This window comes from Oncorhynchus mykiss, chromosome 10 (genome assembly GCF_013265735.2).
Source record: "Oncorhynchus mykiss isolate Arlee chromosome 10, USDA_OmykA_1.1, whole genome shotgun sequence".
Classification (NCBI taxonomy): domain Eukaryota; kingdom Metazoa; phylum Chordata; class Actinopteri; order Salmoniformes; family Salmonidae; genus Oncorhynchus; species Oncorhynchus mykiss.
The window spans coordinates 70,846,352-70,865,577 of record NC_048574.1 but is presented as its reverse complement, the minus strand read 5'-3'; the positions used below and the strand labels follow the sequence as shown (position 1 = coordinate 70,865,577).

Below are 19,226 nucleotides of genomic sequence, written 5' to 3'. Positions count from 1 at the left end.
CAGAATGGTCCTGTATTTGGCTCCATCCATCTTCCCATCAATTTTAACCATCTTCCCTGTCCCTGCTGAAGAAAAGCAGGCCCAAACCATGATGCTGCCACCACCATGTTTGACAGTGGGGATGGTGTGTTCAGCTGTGTTGCTTTTACGCCAAACATAACGTTTTGCATTGTTGCCAAAAAGTTCCATTTTGGTTTCATCTGACCAGAGCACCTTCTTCCACATGTTTGGTGTGTCTCCCAGGTGGCTTGTGGCAAACTTTAAACAACACTTTTTATGGATATCTTTAAGAAATGGCTTTCTTCTTGCCACTCTTCCATAAAGGCCAGATTTGTGCAATATACGACTGATTGTTGTCCTATGGACAGAGTCTCCCACCTCAGCTGTAGATCTCTGCAGTTCATCCAGAGTGATCATGGGCCTCTTGGCAGCATCTCTGATCAGTCTTCTCCTTGTATGAGCTGAAAGTTTAGAGGGACTGCCAGGTATTGGTAGATTTGCAGTGGTCTGATACTCCTTCCATTTCAATATTATTGCTTGCACAGTGCTCCTTGGGATGTTTAAAGCTTGGGAAATCTTTTTGTATCCAAATCCGGCTTTAAACTTCTTCACAACAGCATCTCGGACCTGCCTGGTGTGTTCCTTGTTCTTCATGATGCTCTCTGCGCTTTTAACGGACCTCTGAGACTATCACAGTGCAGGTGCATTTATACGGAGACTTGATTACACACAGGTGGATTGTATTTATCATCATTAGTCATTTAGGTCAAGATTGGATCATTCAGAGATCCTCACTGAACTTCTGGAGAGAGTTTGCTGCACTGAAAGTAAAGGGGCTGAATAATTTTGCACGCCCAATTTTACAGTTTTTGATTTGTTAAAAAAGTTTGAAATATCCAATAAATGTCGTTCCACTTCATGATTGTGTCCCACTTGTTGTTGATTCTTCACAAAAAAATACAGTTTTATATCTTTATGTTTGAAGCCTGAAATGTGGCAAAAGGTCGCAAAGTTCAAGGGGGCCGAATACTTTCGCAAGGCACTGTATGTACAGTACATATACCTGGGGATAAATAAGAATAGATCATAAACAGTAGCAGCAGCGTATGTGATGAGTCAAGAGTTAGTGCAAAAAGGGCCAATGCAGAAAGCTATTTGGTTAACTATTTAACTATCTGGATGAACTATTTTGCAGTCTTATGGCTTAAGGGGTAGAAGATGTTCAGGTCCTGTAGGTTCCAGACTTGGTGCATCGGTACCTCTTGCCGTACAGTTACAGAGAGCACACTATGACTTTGGTGGTTGGGGTCTTTGATAATCGCTTGGGCCTTCCTCTGACACCACCTGGTATAGAGGTCCGGGATAGTTTCCCTGAATAAACAGAATTTTCCTAAATTGCCCAGAGACTGCAGAAATATTTTTTTCTGCTTATAATTTCTGACATTAGGTAGGCTGTTAGTAAACGTGTCTATGATTAGATACACTCGTCTTCTCTTCTGTCATTACCTGATGCTCATCTAGAACACTAAATAAAGCCTTGCTCACCAGAATGTCATAAATCAATAGAATTATCATTGCATCATCAACAATCTAGTTCAGTGGTTCAAAACAAATTTGCCCATGGACACCACCTAGGCAAACAGGAAACCCAGGGACCCCCATCCTATGTTAACAAAAAAAGTAGCATCTTGTCTTATCAGGTGAATGATAATGGCAAGTAGAAGTAATCAATCATTTTAAATGAATAGATTTGGATGAAACCAAGATTGAACTCTTTGGCCTGAATGCCAAACGTCACCTCTGGAGGTAACCTAGCACCATCCATACAGTGAAGCATGGTGGTGGCAGCATCATGCTGTGGGGATATTTTTCAGTGGCAGGGACAAGGAGACTAGTCAGGATCGAGGGAAAGATTAACGGAGCAAAGTACAGAGAGATCCTTGATGAAAACCTGCTCCAGAGTGCTCAGGACCTCCGACTGGGACCAAGGTTCACCTTCCAACAGGACAACACAGGAGTGGCTTCGGGACAAGTTTCTGAATGTCCTTGAGTGGCCCAGCCAGAGCCCGGACTTGAACCCGATCTAACATCTCTGGAGTGACCTGAAAATAGCTGTGCAGCAACGCTCCCCATTCAACATGACAGAGCTTGAGAGGATCTGCAGAGAAGAATGGGAGAAACTCCCAAAATACAGGTGTGCCAAGCTTTTAGCGTCAAACCCAAGAAGACGCGAGGCTGTAATCACTGCCAAAGGTGCTTCAATAAAGTACTGAGCAAAGGGTCTGAATACTTGTGTAAATGTAATAATTTTTGTTTTTAATAAATTTGCAAAAAATACAAATAAACTGTTTTGCTTTGTCATTACAGGTATTGTGTACAGGTTGATGAGGGGGAGAATTTTAAAAAATCCATTTTAGAATACGGCTTTAACGTTACAAAATGTGGAAAAAGTCAAGGGTTCTGAATACTATCCGAATGCACTGTATACAATTCAATATCCTTTGCATGCTTTCTGTCTGGTTTTGGTTGTTTAAGTTGACACTGAAGCCGTTTTTCGATCCCGTACATGACCACATAGACGGCCCGCAAAACAATCTTATATACAGAAAAAAAATCAGCAATTTCCCTTATATTAATTAAAGAAAACATTTATCTACTTTCTCAGAGTTGGATGAACAGGAACAGCTAGCATGCTAACTGTTTCTGTAGACTTCCAGTCATTGCACTAATGCTAGTTAGCATTAACTCGTGAAACTACCTCTAACGTCCTTCATACTGGACGCAGAAACATAAAAATGGTAGGTAAAATGTTATTATGTTGCAGCTAGTGATATTAATCAAAGAATAATTTCTCCGCTCCTGTTCCTGAGACAAAATGTAACATTTGGTCTATAATTTTGCTGCGAGAAACAGTTCATTCTGCAGGAGTTAATATTCTAATAGGCTACTGTCAGACCTCAGTTACAACTTTTTTACTGTTCCCATCTGAACATCAAATGTGATACTATGTGAAACAGCCTGCGCAGACCACGAAAAACCACAGTAAGCGGGATAAGATGTTTACATGCTACTGCATCCTGTCAGTATCCAGGCATCTTATTCAGGTTTCCCAAAACCGGGATACAATCTCCTGCTATTGTGCCGTTTAGCAAAGCCCTGCGCTGTGCCATAGCTGACCCTGGCTTTCAACCCCTCATGGTGTGTGTGTGGTTCAAGCTTGCTTAACCTACAATGTGTGATGGTGTGAGTTTTTGCAGAAACATTTGTATTATTTTTGAAATTGGGGGGCTGCAGTAGAACAATATGAATGGAATTACGTTTTTGTTGGTGTTTCTTCATTTGGAGCACCTGCCCCATCAAAGGTCTGTGCACAGCTTTCACCTGGTCAGTCTGTCATGGAGCGAGCTGGTGTCCTTAATGTTTTGTAAACTCAGTGTAAAATGTACTTTGTTGGGATAGTTCAGGGTTTAGGGATTAAGGAAATGTCTTAGTTCCTTTATGACTATTGTCTGGATAGTTCAGGGGTTTCCCCTTACCATGGAAAGTGAACAGCTTCCTTGAAATACCTCTTATTTCCTTTATGACTCATATGGTTTAACGTCTTGTCTGGATAGTTCAGAGGTTTCCCCTTACTGTGAAAAGTGAACAACTTCCTTGACATACCTCTCTGGTTCAGTGGAATAAGGAAGACTAATTATTTAATTTAGTAACATGATTATTTCCAATTTGGGGACTTGTGTGAAAACATATAGATCCTACAATTCACGTGTGTTTATATTCTTTGTGACAGCACACACAGGGCTCCATTGTAACGTTTTCAGTTGGTGGCACGAGCCTATGATTTGGTCAAGGCAATATTGTTGCAGGGTCAGGCAACAGAAAAAATGTGTAATCTAATGATCCTATCTAAACTAGTCAAAGTGCTCCATTCTAAGTGTAGGCTGCTTGACTACTAAAATGGTATGATTGAAAAGATGAGTTGTATAAACTAAATCGGATGTCCTTGCAGGAATGCATGAGTCAACTTACTTTCATGTGCAACCTTAGCCAGTGATTGTCAAACCCAATAGGACTACAAATCAAAATAGGGTTTCAGAATTGTTCCATATAGTAATTAATTTGTATTTTTTATTTACCGAGGCAAGTCAGTTAAGAACAAATTCTTATTTTCAATGACGGCCTAGGAACAGTGGGTTAACTGCCTGTTCAGGGGCAGAACAACAGATTTGTACCTTGTCAGCTCAGGGGTTTGAACTTGCAATCTTCCGGTTACTAGTCCACCGCACTAACCACTAGGCTACCCTGCCTAGGTGGTAATTAGTTTTGGGCACTAATATCACATAAGATAATACAGAAAGTTTGGGACCCTATTTTTGTCAACGTTAACAGTGTTCAAAACAGTGTTTTGCATGCATTCACAGTTTCAAATGTTCAACAATCACTAAGTATGTTCTATCCTGCTTGTCAGAGAGGGTGAAAGTGCACTGTAAATATGCAACAAAGCAGCAAGTAAAAGCTCTATGGAGTCCAGACGACAGTCTGATTGGCCAGCGGGCCCGGTGTAAATGGTTTGGCAGCCTTATCTATTCATTCAATCAATTGGAATAGTAAAGAAGCAATCCGCTCTTGATGAGCGATCAACAGGACAATAGAATCTTGCCGAGTTGAGAGCATGTGAGAAGTCTTAAGGGTGTGTGAAAGTGTTATCAAATGTTCCTATTGATATTAGATCAGGTAATCCTACATGCTATTAGATCAAGTAATCAGCTGTTTTTAAGAATGTAACTAATCCCGGTTACATTTTTAAAATAATCTATCAATTTGTGGGTTCGATTACAGGCTCCAAATGGCCAGGAACAAACAACTTTCGTCTGAAGCTTGTCAGTCTATTCTTGTTTTGAAAAATGAAGGCTATTCTAAGCGATAAATTGTCAAGAAACTGAAGATCTGGTACAATGCTATGTGGTACTGTCACACCTTCATCTGTTTCTCCTGTCCTTGTGATTGTCTCCACCCCTCCAGGTGTTGCTTATTTTCCCCAGTGTATTTATCCCTGTGTTTCCTGTTTCTCTGTGCCAGTGTATTTATCCCTGTGTTTCCTGTTTCTCTGTGCCAGTGTATTTATCCCTGTGTTTCCTGTCTCTCTGTGCCAGTTCGTCTTGTATGTTTCCAAGTCAACCAGCGGTTTTCCCGTTCTCCTGCTTTTTGCTATTCTCCTTTTTCTAGTCCTCCGGGTTTTGACCCTTGCCTGTTTCTGGACTTTGTACCCGCCTGCCTGACCATTCTGCCTGCCTTGACCACAAGGCTGTCTGCCACTCTGTACCTCCTGGACTCTGATCTGGTTTTGACATTTTTGCTTGTCCACGACCATTCTCTTGCCTACCCCTTTGGATTAATAAACATTAAGACTCCAACCATCTGCCTCCTGTGTCTGCATTTGGGTCTCGCCTTGTGCCTTGATAGAACGTTGATTGCAATTTCAGTTTAATCCACCTGAAAAGACAGAACAAATAATACAACAAATATTGTGGTTAAACTCAAAGATACTAATTGATAAAAAAAACTTTTTCGATGACATTTAAAAAAGAAATAATTGTAAATTATATTACAAATAAGACTGGAGTTATGTTACACATGCAGCTAACACAGACATGTGGAAATGTTTGCTCTACCCAAAATTACAACCAACTAATTGCATCATTACCACAAAAATGGATGAGGCAAGTTGAAGTGGGAAAAAGTTAGGAACTTGTCTGTTGGCCCTGCATTAAAGAGTACAATTGGTTAAAGAAAATTGTGATAAATATATACCAGTTTCATTTAAGGACCAACAAATTGACAGCTGCACCATATAAATTGCAAAATAGTTGAAGAGATTTTTGATGTACCAATTCCATGGCACATGGTCTTTGAATTGACTCGTAAAACAATGCTGGATTCAAAAAAAGAAACGTCCCTATTTCAGGACCCTGTCTTCCAAAGATAATTTGTAAAAATCAAAATAACAGATCTTCATTGTAAAGGTTTAAACACTGTTTCCCATACTTGTTCAATGAACCATAAACAATTAACGATCGTTCCACAGGTGCATGTTCAATGAACTATAAACAATTAACAATCGTTCCACAGGTGCATGTTCATTAAGACACTAACAGCTTACAGAGGCACATAGGCAATTAAGGTCACAGTTAGGAAAACGTAGGACACTAAAGAGGCCTTTCTACCGACTCTGAAAAACACCAAAAGAAAGATGCCCTGGTTCCCTGCTCATCTGCGTGAACGTGCCTTAGGCATGCTGCAAGGAGGCATGAGGACTGCAGATGTGGCCAAGGCAATAACTTGCAATGTCCGTACTGTGAGACGCCTAAGACAGTCTACAGGGAGAAAGGACGGACAGCTGATCGTCCTCGCAGTGGCAGACCACGTAACAACACCTGCACAGGATCGATACATCCAAACATCACACCTGCGGTTCAGGTACAGGATGGCAACAACAACTGCCCGAGTTACATCAGGAACACACAATCCCTCCATCAGTGCTCAGACTGTGCGCAGTAGGCTGAGAGAGGCTGGACTGAGGGCTTGTAGGCCTGTTGTAAGGCAGGTCCTCACCAGACATCACCAGCATCAACATTGCCTACGGGCACAAAGCCCCCGTCGCTGGACCAGACAGGATTGGCAAAAAGTGCTCTTCACTGACGAGTCACGGTTTTGTCTCACCAGGGGTGATGGTGGGATTCGCGTTATTCGTCAAAGGAATGAGCGTTACACCGAGGCTTGTACTTTGGAGCGGGATCAATTTGGAGGTGGAGGGTCCGTCATGGTCTGGGGCGGTGTGACACAGCATCATCGAACTGAGCTTGTTGTCATTGCAGGCAATCTCAACGCTGTGCATTACAGGGAAGACATCCTCCTCCCTCATGTGGTACCTTTCCTGCAGGCTCATCCTGACATGACCCTCTAGCATGACAATGCCACCAGCCATACTGCTCGTTCTGTGCGTAATTAACTGCAAGACAGCAATGTTTGTGTTCTGCCATGGCCAGCGAAGAGCCCGAATCTCAATCCCATTGAGCACGTCTGGAACCTCTTGGATCGGAGGGTGAGGGCTAGGGCCATTCCCCCCAGAAATGTCCGGGAATTTGCAGGTGCCTTGGTGGAAGAGTGGGGAAACATCTCACAGCAAGAACTGGCAAATTTGGTGCAGTCCAGATTTGCCAGAAGGAGATGCACTGCAGTACTTAATGCAGCTGGTGGCCACACCAGATACTGACTGTTACATGTATGTAATAATAACATCAACAAGTTCTTTGCCTGTGAGGGACACCATGTGGCGGTGTGTGTTGGTTTAACACAGTTAACACTCATGATACAGCAATAACATTCTGACTGAACCCATAGTGAGATTTCCATTTATCTGATAGAACTGGGACAGTTTAGCGAAGCTGTAAAACATTGTCTAGGTTGTAGGTGTGGCATGTTTAATAGTGTATGCCTTTATAAATTGCTTTCAATGTAAGGCTTTGCGTTACCCAGAAAATGCATCAAAATAGATCAAACTGAATATATTTATCTCCCAAGTCGTTTTAGATTGCTACACTGTTCTCTACATTCTCAGAGTTCAAATAGGTGTAGGGCTTCATTACAGACAGAAATACTCCTCAGTTTCATCAGCTGTTCAGGTGTCTGGTCTCAGACAATCCCGCATGTGAAGAAGCAAGATGTGGAGGTCCTTGGCTGGTGGGGTTATACATGGTCTGCGGTTGTGAGGCCAGATGGACGTACTGCCAAATTCTCTAAAACAACATTGGAGGCAGCTTATGGTACAAAAGAATAACATTAAATTCTCTGGCAACAGCTCTGGTGGTCATTCCTGCAGTCAGTTTACACGCTACCTCAAAACTTGAGACATCTGTGGCATTGTGTTGTGTGACAAAACTGCACATTTTAGAGTGGTCATTTATTGTCCCCAGCACAAGGTGCACCTGTGTAATAATAATGGAGTAATAGGCTTCTTAATATACCAAACCTGTCAGGTGGATTGATTATCTTGGTAAAGAAGAAATGATCACTAAGAGGGATAAAAACTAATTTGTGCATGAAATTTGAGAGAAAGCTTTTAGTTCAAATGGAACATTTCTGGGATCTTTTATTTAATCTTATGAAACATAGGATCATCACTTTACATGTTGCATTAACATTTTTGTTCAGTGTATTTGCCGCCATCTTTTCGAGGTCTGATCTCCTGTCATTGATCGAGACAGGTGGGTGTCATTCAAAGCGACTCTTGATTTCTGAGTCAGGCTCATGACATGCAGCACTTTAGGGTGGACCGTCTGTGGGGTGGACACCCATCTGTCTTGACCATGGAAGTGTAGAAGACACTAGTGCCTTCCAAGTTGAGAATTAGGTATCGCCTAGTAAAGGTTTGTTGAAAAATGGTCCCCTATTTAATATCCATGTTCAATATCCATGTTCATGGGAGGATAATCAATCGCATTACAAGTTATTTCAATAGCTGAATCATAGTGTAACATGAAGAATAATGACTGACTACTGAAAGTCTGGATGGAGATTTACACGTTTCACCATCTTCACCTTTTATATCCTTGTGTGCTACACAGTATAAGGCACCGGTGTGTAAAGGTTAACCAGTTTAACAAAACGGCTTGGGCAACATGGACAATGAACACTGAAAGAGACAAGGATGAAAATTAACTCAGACTTCATTGCATGAAATCAAAAAGCTGTTGATCAGCCAGCAAAGAGTTACAAAGCAGAGTTAGAGATTATAATTGTATCTTGGCTGTATGGACAGGAGTTTCCTTTTGGCTCTCACACAATTGAGTGGGTTCAAGCTACACTGCTAATAAATCAGGAACGTCACATGCAGTTCTCTCTCAGCAGCAAGGCACTATGGGAAGTGAGGTCTGTAGGTGTTGTCCATTTGGTAGTTTATTCTCAACACTCCCGTTTTAAAGGGAGGCAGGTATCTGAAATAAGTTCTCCTTAAGGTCACCTGTCTCTATGGGAACCATACACCACACCTCCTGCTGGTTAGCTGGAAAATGGAAGGCCACATACTGAGTCCAGGTGAAGCAAATACAGTAGCTTCCTGTTTTGCATGCAAGGTTAGGTTTTTGCCAATAACAGGAAGGGACCTGAGGTACAAACATTCAGTTATACAAGGGTGAAGAACCCAACTAAATACTTAGATAGACAGGAATCAGCTAGTGGCATTCACAACAACACAGAAGTAGAAACATTTAACTTCCCATCTTGGCTGCATGTGGCTATTAAAAAGAAAAAGTGGACTGAACCGCAATAGAGTAAAGTGGGTCATATTGATTAGGGCACACCATAAGATACATGTTTTAAAACAGGTTTCAACAGAAAACAAGGTAGTCTCTCCATGTATCTGTGCATTTCTTCCATTTGGGGCCTAATAAATACGACCGACTCATTTTACAGGGCCACACTGTTCTCCATATTGTTGGGATTCAGGTAGGTGTATGGCAAGGGCAAAGAGACATTCCTGCCTTGGATTTCAAAGTTGTATTTCTTCAGCACATTTTGAGTTTCGTGAATCAGTTCCAGAGGGGTCTTCTCACTGAAGTGATCCTGATAGCCATTTGCAAGCGCGACCTAAGGAGGCAAGAGTTGATGAAATTTTAAATTCATGAACCACTGATATTAATTAACCACTGACTACTGAGGAAATGATTTGAGAGTGTCATGAAATGCTTTAACGTAAAAACAGTTTCTCGTATACTCACAAAGTCAGTGGACTGTGAGCTCAGAAGGTAGACCGCTGCCATGCCATGGACAGTGGTATTGATGTCAGGGAAGGTCTTCAGCATGGTGCTCTCAGTACACTGCCCCTTAGTGGTGGGAGGTGGTTGTTGCAGAGCGATGGGGAAGTTGGGCATCCAACCGCCAAAATCAAACTGGAATGACAATGGTGAAACAGATCAAACCACAGCTTTTCCAATATAATTCAACAGAAACAAACTAAAATCACATTTTGAAGAACAGCGGAGGATACAGCACACAGGTTGACGTTTCAAAGTTCATTACCTGGCCATTGTTGAGTGCAGCATGTTGAACAGTTACTGTGAAGATCACCATGGTGAGAAACTTGATCAGCTCTGTCATCAAACTGAAAGAGTGAGGGATTCCTGCACAGAGGAGACAGTATGCCACAATGATCAGACACCGAATGAACAAATGATCCAGAATATAGTTTGGGAATGAGAAGCATAAGGGAATGGGCACGTTTATTATCAGAAATCATTTAAATGTAGTCTGTCAAATTGCACCCTTTTCCCTGTATAGTGCACTACTTTTGACCAGAGAGCTGTTGCCATTTGTGATGCAAATTGTGTCTTTAAATGAGAAAAGTGTAACCTGTGCTGGTTTCTGCCAGGAACCCATGGAAGAAGATATCCTTGATCCAGTTCTGCAGTTCAGAGTCCTTCTGGACGTCTGAGTCACAGGTGTAGTAGTGACCAATCATTTTCTGAACAAACCTATACAAAATATCAGGCATTAGCCAAAACCCAATGACAACATGGCAAAAGAGCAATGATGCATTTTAGAAAACCAGGTACTAAGAGAAGTGTTTTTCAGTTTTGTTTTGGTGAAGACATTCTTGAGTTTACTAGCAATTATAAATATTTGGGTCTTTTTTTATTGATGAACATATGACCTTTCTATACGGAACATCAGCCCTGGCCGACTCAGCAAGTAGAGCTCTTGGAGTTATAGGAACAACAAAAACTCATAGATGTTGGTTATGCTACGTATTCCAAACTGTATCAGATATGCATGTGTCCTGTTCTGGACTATTCAGCAGGAGTGTGAGGTGCTAAGAGGTATTTTAAAAACAAACATGTCCATAACAGAGCAGAACGTCACTTTTTAGGTGTCCACAAGTTTGCACCCATACTTGCAATAACTGGGGACATGGGCTGGAAACCCTGTGAGGTGAGATGGAAGGCGTGTATGACAATAACTGGGGACATGGGCTGGAAACCCTGTGAGATGGAAGGCGTGTATGACAATAACTGGGGACATGGGCTGGAAACCCTGTGAGGTGAGATGGAAGGCGTGAATGGTGAGACTTTGGAATAGACTGTTGGATATGCCAACCGCCAGAATAGCTAGTAACGTTTTTCAGTGGAATCTATCCATAGGGGAGCCTGGGCAACCGAAATGGACAACCTTTTTCAACAGTCTGACTGAACATCTGTACGAAAACCAAATTAAGTGAGACAGATGATGAAAAAACAACTGCTGATGCAATATGGAAAAAATGGGTGGAGAAGATTAATTATAAACCCAAATTGAGAACCTTGTTTGATTAAAGGTGAATTTGTGTGTGAGTGATATTATGTATGACCTACCTAAAAGCAAGAGATCACTATGTGTACTGGTAAGATCAGGGATATTGACTCTGCGTATTTAAACAAGTTGGTATTGTGGTGAAATAGAAGAGGAAACACTATGTAACTATTGTGACCTCGAAGAAATAGAGAATAAAACGGGGGGGGGGGGGGGGGGGGGGGGGGCAGTAGAGTTTAGTAGAATAGAGTTGCAAAATGCAGTTGCATGAGTTTATAATGCACAAATCAAATAATTCTGCTTATGGAGGTTTACAGAATTTCTTTATGCAGATCTGGGCTTTTTTTGCACCATGAAAATCTATAGGCCTGTACAAACATTACCTGTGGACGATGTCCCACAGCCTGAGTCCATCTTCCCTGTAGAAGAAGTTGGGGATTGACTCCAGACCACGTTCTGTGATGTCCTCGGGCATACAGAGGGAGCTGTAGGTCAATGAGGCCATCGCATTCTTCAGGAACTCCATCATCCCTGTACCTCCTATACTGGCATTCTTCAAGATGGGTTAAAGGGATTAGTTTAGGGCAGACAGAGCAAAAACTGTAGTGTGTCTGGGGACTCGCGATGAGCATTTATAAAATCGCAGATAAAGTAAACTCAGAGGTAAACATTACATCACGGCCCACTTTCCTGGAATTTAGATTTTTACGGGCTCCCAGGCACTCTACAGCATCCTGATAATTTTTTGATATGTTCGAAAAAGTACTAATCTAGTGTCAGACATTAAGATACTAATAACTACCGTAAAACTTTCATTTCACAAGTTTAAGGCCCAGACATGAAAATGGGTTTAGAATATTTGAGGAAATTATTGAGGATTAAGGAGGGAAATGAGAATGGACCAGAGGAAGCTAAAGGCTGCAGATGAAGTATCTGGAGAGATTGACCATAGGTTTGGCTTGGAGTCTCAGGTAGACATCAGTCAGGCCATTGGGGATAGGAATTGCCTTCCCCACAGAAGCCTAATAAGAGAACTCCAAGTGAGTCGGACCCTGGAGAAGAAGTGAGCTGTTCTGGACTGCAGGTGCTGAATGGTTGACGATATAGCTGAGGTAGTACAAGATGCCCATGAGTGAGCCAACAGACCCAATGAGCAACGGTGGTAATTCCCTTCAAGGAAGGAAATATGGAGGAACCAGGCTCAGCTGGGGAGCCATTTCGCTTTTGGCTGGTTGGGTACGATATGATGCGTGAGGTAGATGGTGTCCATGAAATGAGGCATAGACTGGAGGACTGTGCCAGATTTAATGCAGGTTCTGAGAGATGAGAAAGTTGTGGGCTGTCCTGTTGTTGATGTCAGAAGAGATGTAGTAATGATAGGCTTGAGAGAACCAAGGAGTTGTACGGTGTTGTCTTAGATGCCATGGAAAAGGCTCCAATGCAGAAGGATTGTCCGGAGAATGGGTCAGCAGGATAGTCGGACAGGGATAGTATCAGTCTCAGATGGGAATGGAACCAGAATCTGTGATGAATAGTGTATCGGATGGAGAGGCATTTTGAGATTGAGCTGCAGGAAGCAGAAGGGCGGTTCGATGGTAGACGGCAGCCAGAACAGGTTCCAAACTGATTGGTTTTGCTGTTTTTGATGAGTTTGATGGTGAAGTCTTTGTTGAGGATGGTTACATCTGACAAGGGTTGTAGATAACAGATGATGTAAACTCTGAACATTGCAGGAATCCCAAAAGAAACCTTGATTCTAGTGTGGAAGAAACTGATGTAGATGTAACCAGACCACAGTGTTTGGATGCAGGCAGAAAGGATGTCTAAGGTGATGGGCTGGTGGACTTGTGCGTTGAGGCCCTTGAGAAGGTAGACTTGCGGGTGACAGGAACACGAAGACCCAGTAAGCAACTTGAGAAAGTGGCCGGATCCCGACCAGGTATGTCCAGATGGAGGATGTCTGCATGGAGAGGTGTGACAATGGCAGGTAATAGATGGTATGGAAACATCTCCAGGCTGTCCAGTAAGAGGACAGTGTCCTTGGTGCAATGGCAGATAGGATGGAGTGGCTGGGAGATTAGGAGAAGGTTCATGGGAAAGTCATCATGGCTTAAGGAGGGATTAGGGTTGGTATGGCTTCTCAATACGAGGAAAAGCACCTGCATCTCTGAAATTGGAGGCGGGACAGAGAATCAGCAAAGGAGTTACATTGACCGGGTATATGTGCAGCTCTGAGAAGGAACTAATGGGTGACGGATGGCCAGGTTAGATGTCTTAAGAAACTCATGAGAGGGAGGTAGTCAGAACGGCCCTTGTTAATGAGGTGTACTTCTCTCTGGAGGAACGAATGGTCGAAGGGCCATACCGAAGGTTGTCAGAATGGATGAGTATGGCCCTTCGACCATTCGTTCCTCCATAGAGAAGCAGCTATGACAATTAGGTACAACTCAAGAGGGGCAGAGGGGGCTGCAGGAAAGAAAGCAATCATCGAATGATCGATGAAGGGTGGCAATTCCGAGGGGACTGATGCGGTAGGTGGAGAATAGCGGGGAAGAAAAGGGGCCAATCATAAACCCCTGCTTCACCTCCTTGACCAAGAGGGAGAAAACTGGCTTGTCAAGCGCAGAACAGAGGTTGGAGCAGAAGTGAGGGGACCATAAAAATATTTCAGGCCATCAAGAAAATAAATATTGGACAAAGGATGGGTCAGGGGGAAAGTCCAAGGCCGCAGCCATGGCGGTGAAGTTGATGGGCTGGTGAGGTTGGCTAACAGTCATTTATCAGTAGAGGAGTGGGATTGAGGGCAGGATTTTAGAGTCCCACTACAGAATGTGTACGAGCTTGCATGACGAAGTGCTGCAGCCGTAGTTATTTAAATTGTTGCAGATTATGCGACCGGAGAAGAGCACAGGACGACCACATTGGTCCTTCCTCCCACAAGACACGGCAAACGCATAATATCGTCTAGCAGGAGGAAGAAGGTAGGGCGGAACAGCGAGCAGAGGCAGGGCAAATGACACTTCAGGGGCGACTGAGCAGAAAGAGAGCATGGTGGCAGGGTGGGATGGGCAACCACAGAGGTGGCAGGCGAAGGATACTTTGCCAGCAAATATGCAACAGTAGAGCGCCACGTCGAGGGCGCCCCAGTATGTCATGATGTTACACTGAAGGAGCCTGGAAGCAAAGGCTTCCGAGAACCGGCAATGGAAGTCGTAAAAGGTTGCACCACCTTTTACGACTTTTTACGGTGGTGATTGGTAGTCATCCAACTCTTGAGAAGGATGGGCTGAGCAGATGGCGTCTCTGTAATGGGAGAAAGCCAAGCAAAACTCTGGGACAGAGAACCTGGAGTGGTGAGGGTCAGTGGAGCTCAGGGGCACCTGGAAGAGGTCGCGGTTGATAATGTGGGGTAAGGCCTATGCGGGAGAGGAAGTGAGGAGAGAGGCACGATTAACACCTACACCTTGTAGTATCTTCTGGCAGAGAGGGGAAGAGACTGCAGGTTGATTGAAGATCAAAGCGTTGGGTGGAGAATGAGCCGGGGTGGCCATAGAGAGAAACTGGTGGGCCAGAGAACACACAGAGAGAGATGAAAGGCACGGGGGATGTTGAACTCCGGCGTGCAGGGCGGTGGGGAGAAAGACCTAGAGGCCAGACATGGCATTGCAGTTATTTTAAGGCCTGAAACAGTGATAGGGCACTGAAACAATGGACGGCAGCCATCTGGTTAAAGATGGTGTGTCCTCTAGAAATTGGTCTGAAAACACATCGGAATCCGAGGCAGTGAGCTCAAACTCCATGGTAAACGAAATAAGGACGCTAACTTAATTAATTAGAACTACGATAAAACGAGGCTTATCACGTTCAGTGTCTTGCATGCGACGCAAATTAGAGAGGATGAATGACTGTTAGGTCAGATTTAAGTAAGGTGGTAGTGGTGATTAAGGAGAGTGAGAACAGGTGTTGAGGTTGAATAGCAGTTAGTAGCAGATGGAGCTTGTTTGAGGAGTTATGTTCAAGGCAGCTAGTGTTGCCAACAGTAGTTGAGGCTGATTGGCAATGGTTAGCTGCTGGTGCTTGTTGAATTGGCAGGGAGCTGCGTTCAAGGCAGCTAGTTAAGTGTTAAAGTCTGGTCCTTTCTCACACATTTTTGTTATTCATTAACACCAATCTCTTATAAACGGCCGGGCATCATTTCATATTTTAACAAATAACACACAAGTGTAATTGGGCTTTGCATGACATATTTTGCCAGTCTGGTCTGGTGGAATCTAACAGCATCTTTATCTCATGCTGAATGATTGATTCCTTCCAAGCCAAAACGCAACTCTGTCTATAGCTAGTTTTCCATCCACTTGTCGAAAGATTTTCAAGCGAATGTTCAAATATTCACCTAAAAAATATGTGCATTTTAACTACTAGGAGTGTTTCTGTCAAACTGGCTTGATTTCCATCAAAGCTGGGCTTGATGACCTAGTACACATAAAACAGTACATGTGTTCATGTACTGAGTAAAAAAAACAGAAGTTCAATGTGTTTCCATCACATTTTCAACTCTATGGTTTTGTCACAAAAACTGTTGAGATAAATAGCAAACCTCGTCTTGGCGCATGCTCTCTAGTCTAGATAACAGTTTGCTGATAAAGTGGGGAGGGTAGGATACATGATGAGATATGGATAAGAGCAAGATCATTTTTACTTGAAAATAAGTATTGGCAGCCGTGCACCGATCATCGTGTCATCAGCCTACAAATAATACCCTCGATATTTATTGAAGATTCGCATCAAACTCATCACCGTGCACTTAACCAAAATGCCTAATTCATCATAATTGATTTAATCTGTAGTCTAATAAACTCTTCATGCTTTTCCACGCTGTGGTGGGAACACAACATATCATTGCATGTTTACATCAACATGATAGTCATTTATATCAATATTTGAGCATAAAAGCCTTTCCACAGCAATTGTGGCATAATCTATTTCACTGACAAAATGATCCACCCTTGTCTAGCGTATTTTGTTTTGTCAATACTAGGATGCTTTCCTGAAAAATGTGCTATTTCCTTTAGGCCTGTCAGGAGTTTTTATATGCGTCATCTAATTCAGTGTTTTCTAACAGTGATCAGTGTTGTAAACATCAAACAGGGTTATCGATTACAGAACATGTTAATGACTGATTCCAGGGCTTCTCCGTGGTTGAAGCCAAAAAATGACAGGCTATTAATTACATGTTTATGGCTGAGAGGTTCACATAAATGTGTCCCAACAATGCAAACCTGACAGAGTTCAGCCCGATGATAGAATCACTCTACTGAGGTATGTGTTGCTAGGTGTACATCTCATAAAGATAACCAGCTCATTGCGATTTGGCTTGACTGATTCGTCAAATGTGAGAGGTACCCCAATGTTAAGATTGTATAATCGTATAGTCTTCAGAAGGCCTTATTTGAGATTTACCTAGTGTTGTTTCATCCAAACAGTTTTTAAACCTCTACAGGCACGGTGTCCCCACCGCGGGATGAAGGTTGAGCTGCTGTTCTGTACCTTGTCACACCACCCTGGATTACTGAGCTCTGCCCGCCATTAACCTGTAGTTTTGCCTGCCCCCTGTTCTAGTCATAAACGTTTGTTACTTCGACACGGTCTGCATCTGGGTCTTCCCTAAAACATGATAAGCGCTTGATGGTTTTTGACTGGTACTGTATATTTTCGGAGCTTTCTTAAATATCCTAGATAAAGAACAGACTGTTAAACATCTTATTCATTATGATTTATCAATGCGTTTCTATGGGCTACAGTAAAGGCCAAATTCAGTATTTTCTGAAATAATTTGTACATATTTTGTGGGATACCTAAAGTGGTCCTAAACTTCTACCAGGTAAGCCTACTGTGCATTTAACATTTAATTAAGAAGGTTTATGGGAAAGTATTTCTGTCAACCTACAATACGGTGATCACAACTGGCTACACACGGACAGAGTGATAGACAAACGCACGCATCACACAAACAGACAGGAGCAATATTGCTGGAAATTAATTGGCAGATCTTGTTTTAGGTTTCGCTTTTTAAGCCAATAGTGGCGAACCAGGGGTGAGATAATGTTGCATTGACTAGATGGTGTCTAATACTTGTGAGATTTGTTAATTAATTGTTTGGCGAGCTACTCATGTGGTCTGCGAGCTATTGGTATCTCGCGATCGACCTGTAGGAGACCCCTGTGCTAACTGATACAATCAGTTTCCGCTAGCATTGTGACATTCCATAAGTATTAGCGCATTATAGATCATAACACAATAAGAATGGAATAGGCAGTACCTCTGTGATCACCCCATTCTCTGATATGAGGGCCTGTCTAGCTAGAGTGTTGATTTGCAGAGTGTAGCGGGAGTGAGAGATCAGGAGCTATGGAGAAAGATGGAACAATCGTACATGAAATTCACACCTAAAAATGCTATGTATTGTAGTATCCTACAACCTACTGCAATTTTCAATTAAAAAAAAAATACATTCTTTAAGTTTCTCTTGAATTATCATGTTAAACATATTCAGTTGATTGGAAAATAACTTACAACAGATATTGTTTAATAACAGTTGAAAACATGCACAGCATCTACCTTGTAGATGGGATGCACCATTGGTAGGTTACGCAGTGTCGACATGGCAAACACCTCAGCCAGCAGGTGAGTCCTCAGCAGGTGAAAGTTCAGCTCGTGTTCCGCGAAGTCAGCGCTCCTCACAAAGATCTTGGCCAGGAGCCAGTCATACTCAGAGTCAGTAGGAAGGAAGATGGGGTTGTCTTCTCCAGGATCCTGCTTCAGCTGTGAAAGGAAATGCAAAACACAATCATAGCTTGTTTCATTAATTGAGTATGTGTATATTATTACTATAATTAATTTAAAGACAGAGTACCAGTCAAAAGTTTGGACACACCTATTCATTCAAGGCTTTTTCTTTATTTTACTATTTTCTACATTGTAAAATAGTAGTGAAGACATCGAAACTATAAAATAACACATGGAATTATGTTATAAAGGGAATTTAAATGTTTGTGCTTTTCGTATAACTAATTTCTTTGTTCTATTCATGTGCTATTCTATAAACCAATTTCTGTGTTCATGCAATGGCTGACTGTACAAATCCTCACTCTCAGCAGCTGCAATTTGTCCAGACAGTGTTTTGAGAACAAACAAAATATATCTGTTTCAAGGTCTCAGCTTAGAGAGAATGAAGCCTCGTGAGGTCACATGTTATGAACCAGTATTGGTCTGTCACATGTTATGAACCAGTATTGGTCTGTCACATGAATTAAACTAAATGGTAATGATGAATTAATTATGCTAAATCATGCAAATATAACTTGTCTGTGTATTGCTGTATATACGTAAGACAACTGCTGGGTCAGCACAGGCAGAGCTCCTGATTGACATGTGTACAACGGTGCATTGAGATGGGGTCGAACCTCTCTAGCGCGCTGACAAACAATGATTTATTTAATATTAATTTCGAGTGTCCCTGTGAAAGAATTTCCACAACAATGTAGTAACCAAAAAAGTGTTAAACAAATCAAAATATATTTCAGATTCTTCAAAGTAGCCATTGTCTCTTCAGACAAAAGAAATCTGTCCTTTGTCTGAAGAGTAAATATTAGATTTTTGTTTCCAACCTCCGTGTCTTTGTGAGACGCAGAGTAGGTGAACGAATGTTCTGTGCATGTGTGGTTCCCACCGTGAAGCATGGAGGAGGTGTAATTGTGTGGGGGTGCTTTGCTGGTGACACTGTCAGTAATTTATTTAGAATTCAAGGCACACTTAACCAGCATGGCTGCCACAACATTCTGCAGTGATACGCCATCCCATCTGGTTTGCTCTTATTGGGACTA

At 42.4% G+C, this 19,226-nt stretch overlaps 1 protein-coding gene across 1 annotated transcript in view; it reads right to left on the bottom strand.

Annotated features, from left to right (window-relative positions):
• Positions 1-8,713: 8,713 nt before the first annotated feature.
• Positions 8,714-19,226, bottom strand: part of LOC110491145 (hydroperoxide isomerase ALOXE3-like) — a 30,582-nt gene continuing 20,069 nt past the window's right edge. The window contains exons 9-15 of the mRNA XM_036933817.1: positions 17,962-18,165; positions 17,663-17,749; positions 11,727-11,896; positions 10,408-10,529; positions 10,078-10,178; positions 9,777-9,947; positions 8,714-9,645 (exon numbers count right to left, since the gene is read on the bottom strand). Of these exons, the coding sequence (XP_036789712.1) occupies positions 9,466-9,645; positions 9,777-9,947; positions 10,078-10,178; positions 10,408-10,529; positions 11,727-11,896; positions 17,663-17,749; positions 17,962-18,165 (1,035 nt within the window). The 3' untranslated portion in view covers positions 8,714-9,465. The remainder of the gene's footprint in view (positions 9,646-9,776; positions 9,948-10,077; positions 10,179-10,407; positions 10,530-11,726; positions 11,897-17,662; positions 17,750-17,961; positions 18,166-19,226) is intronic.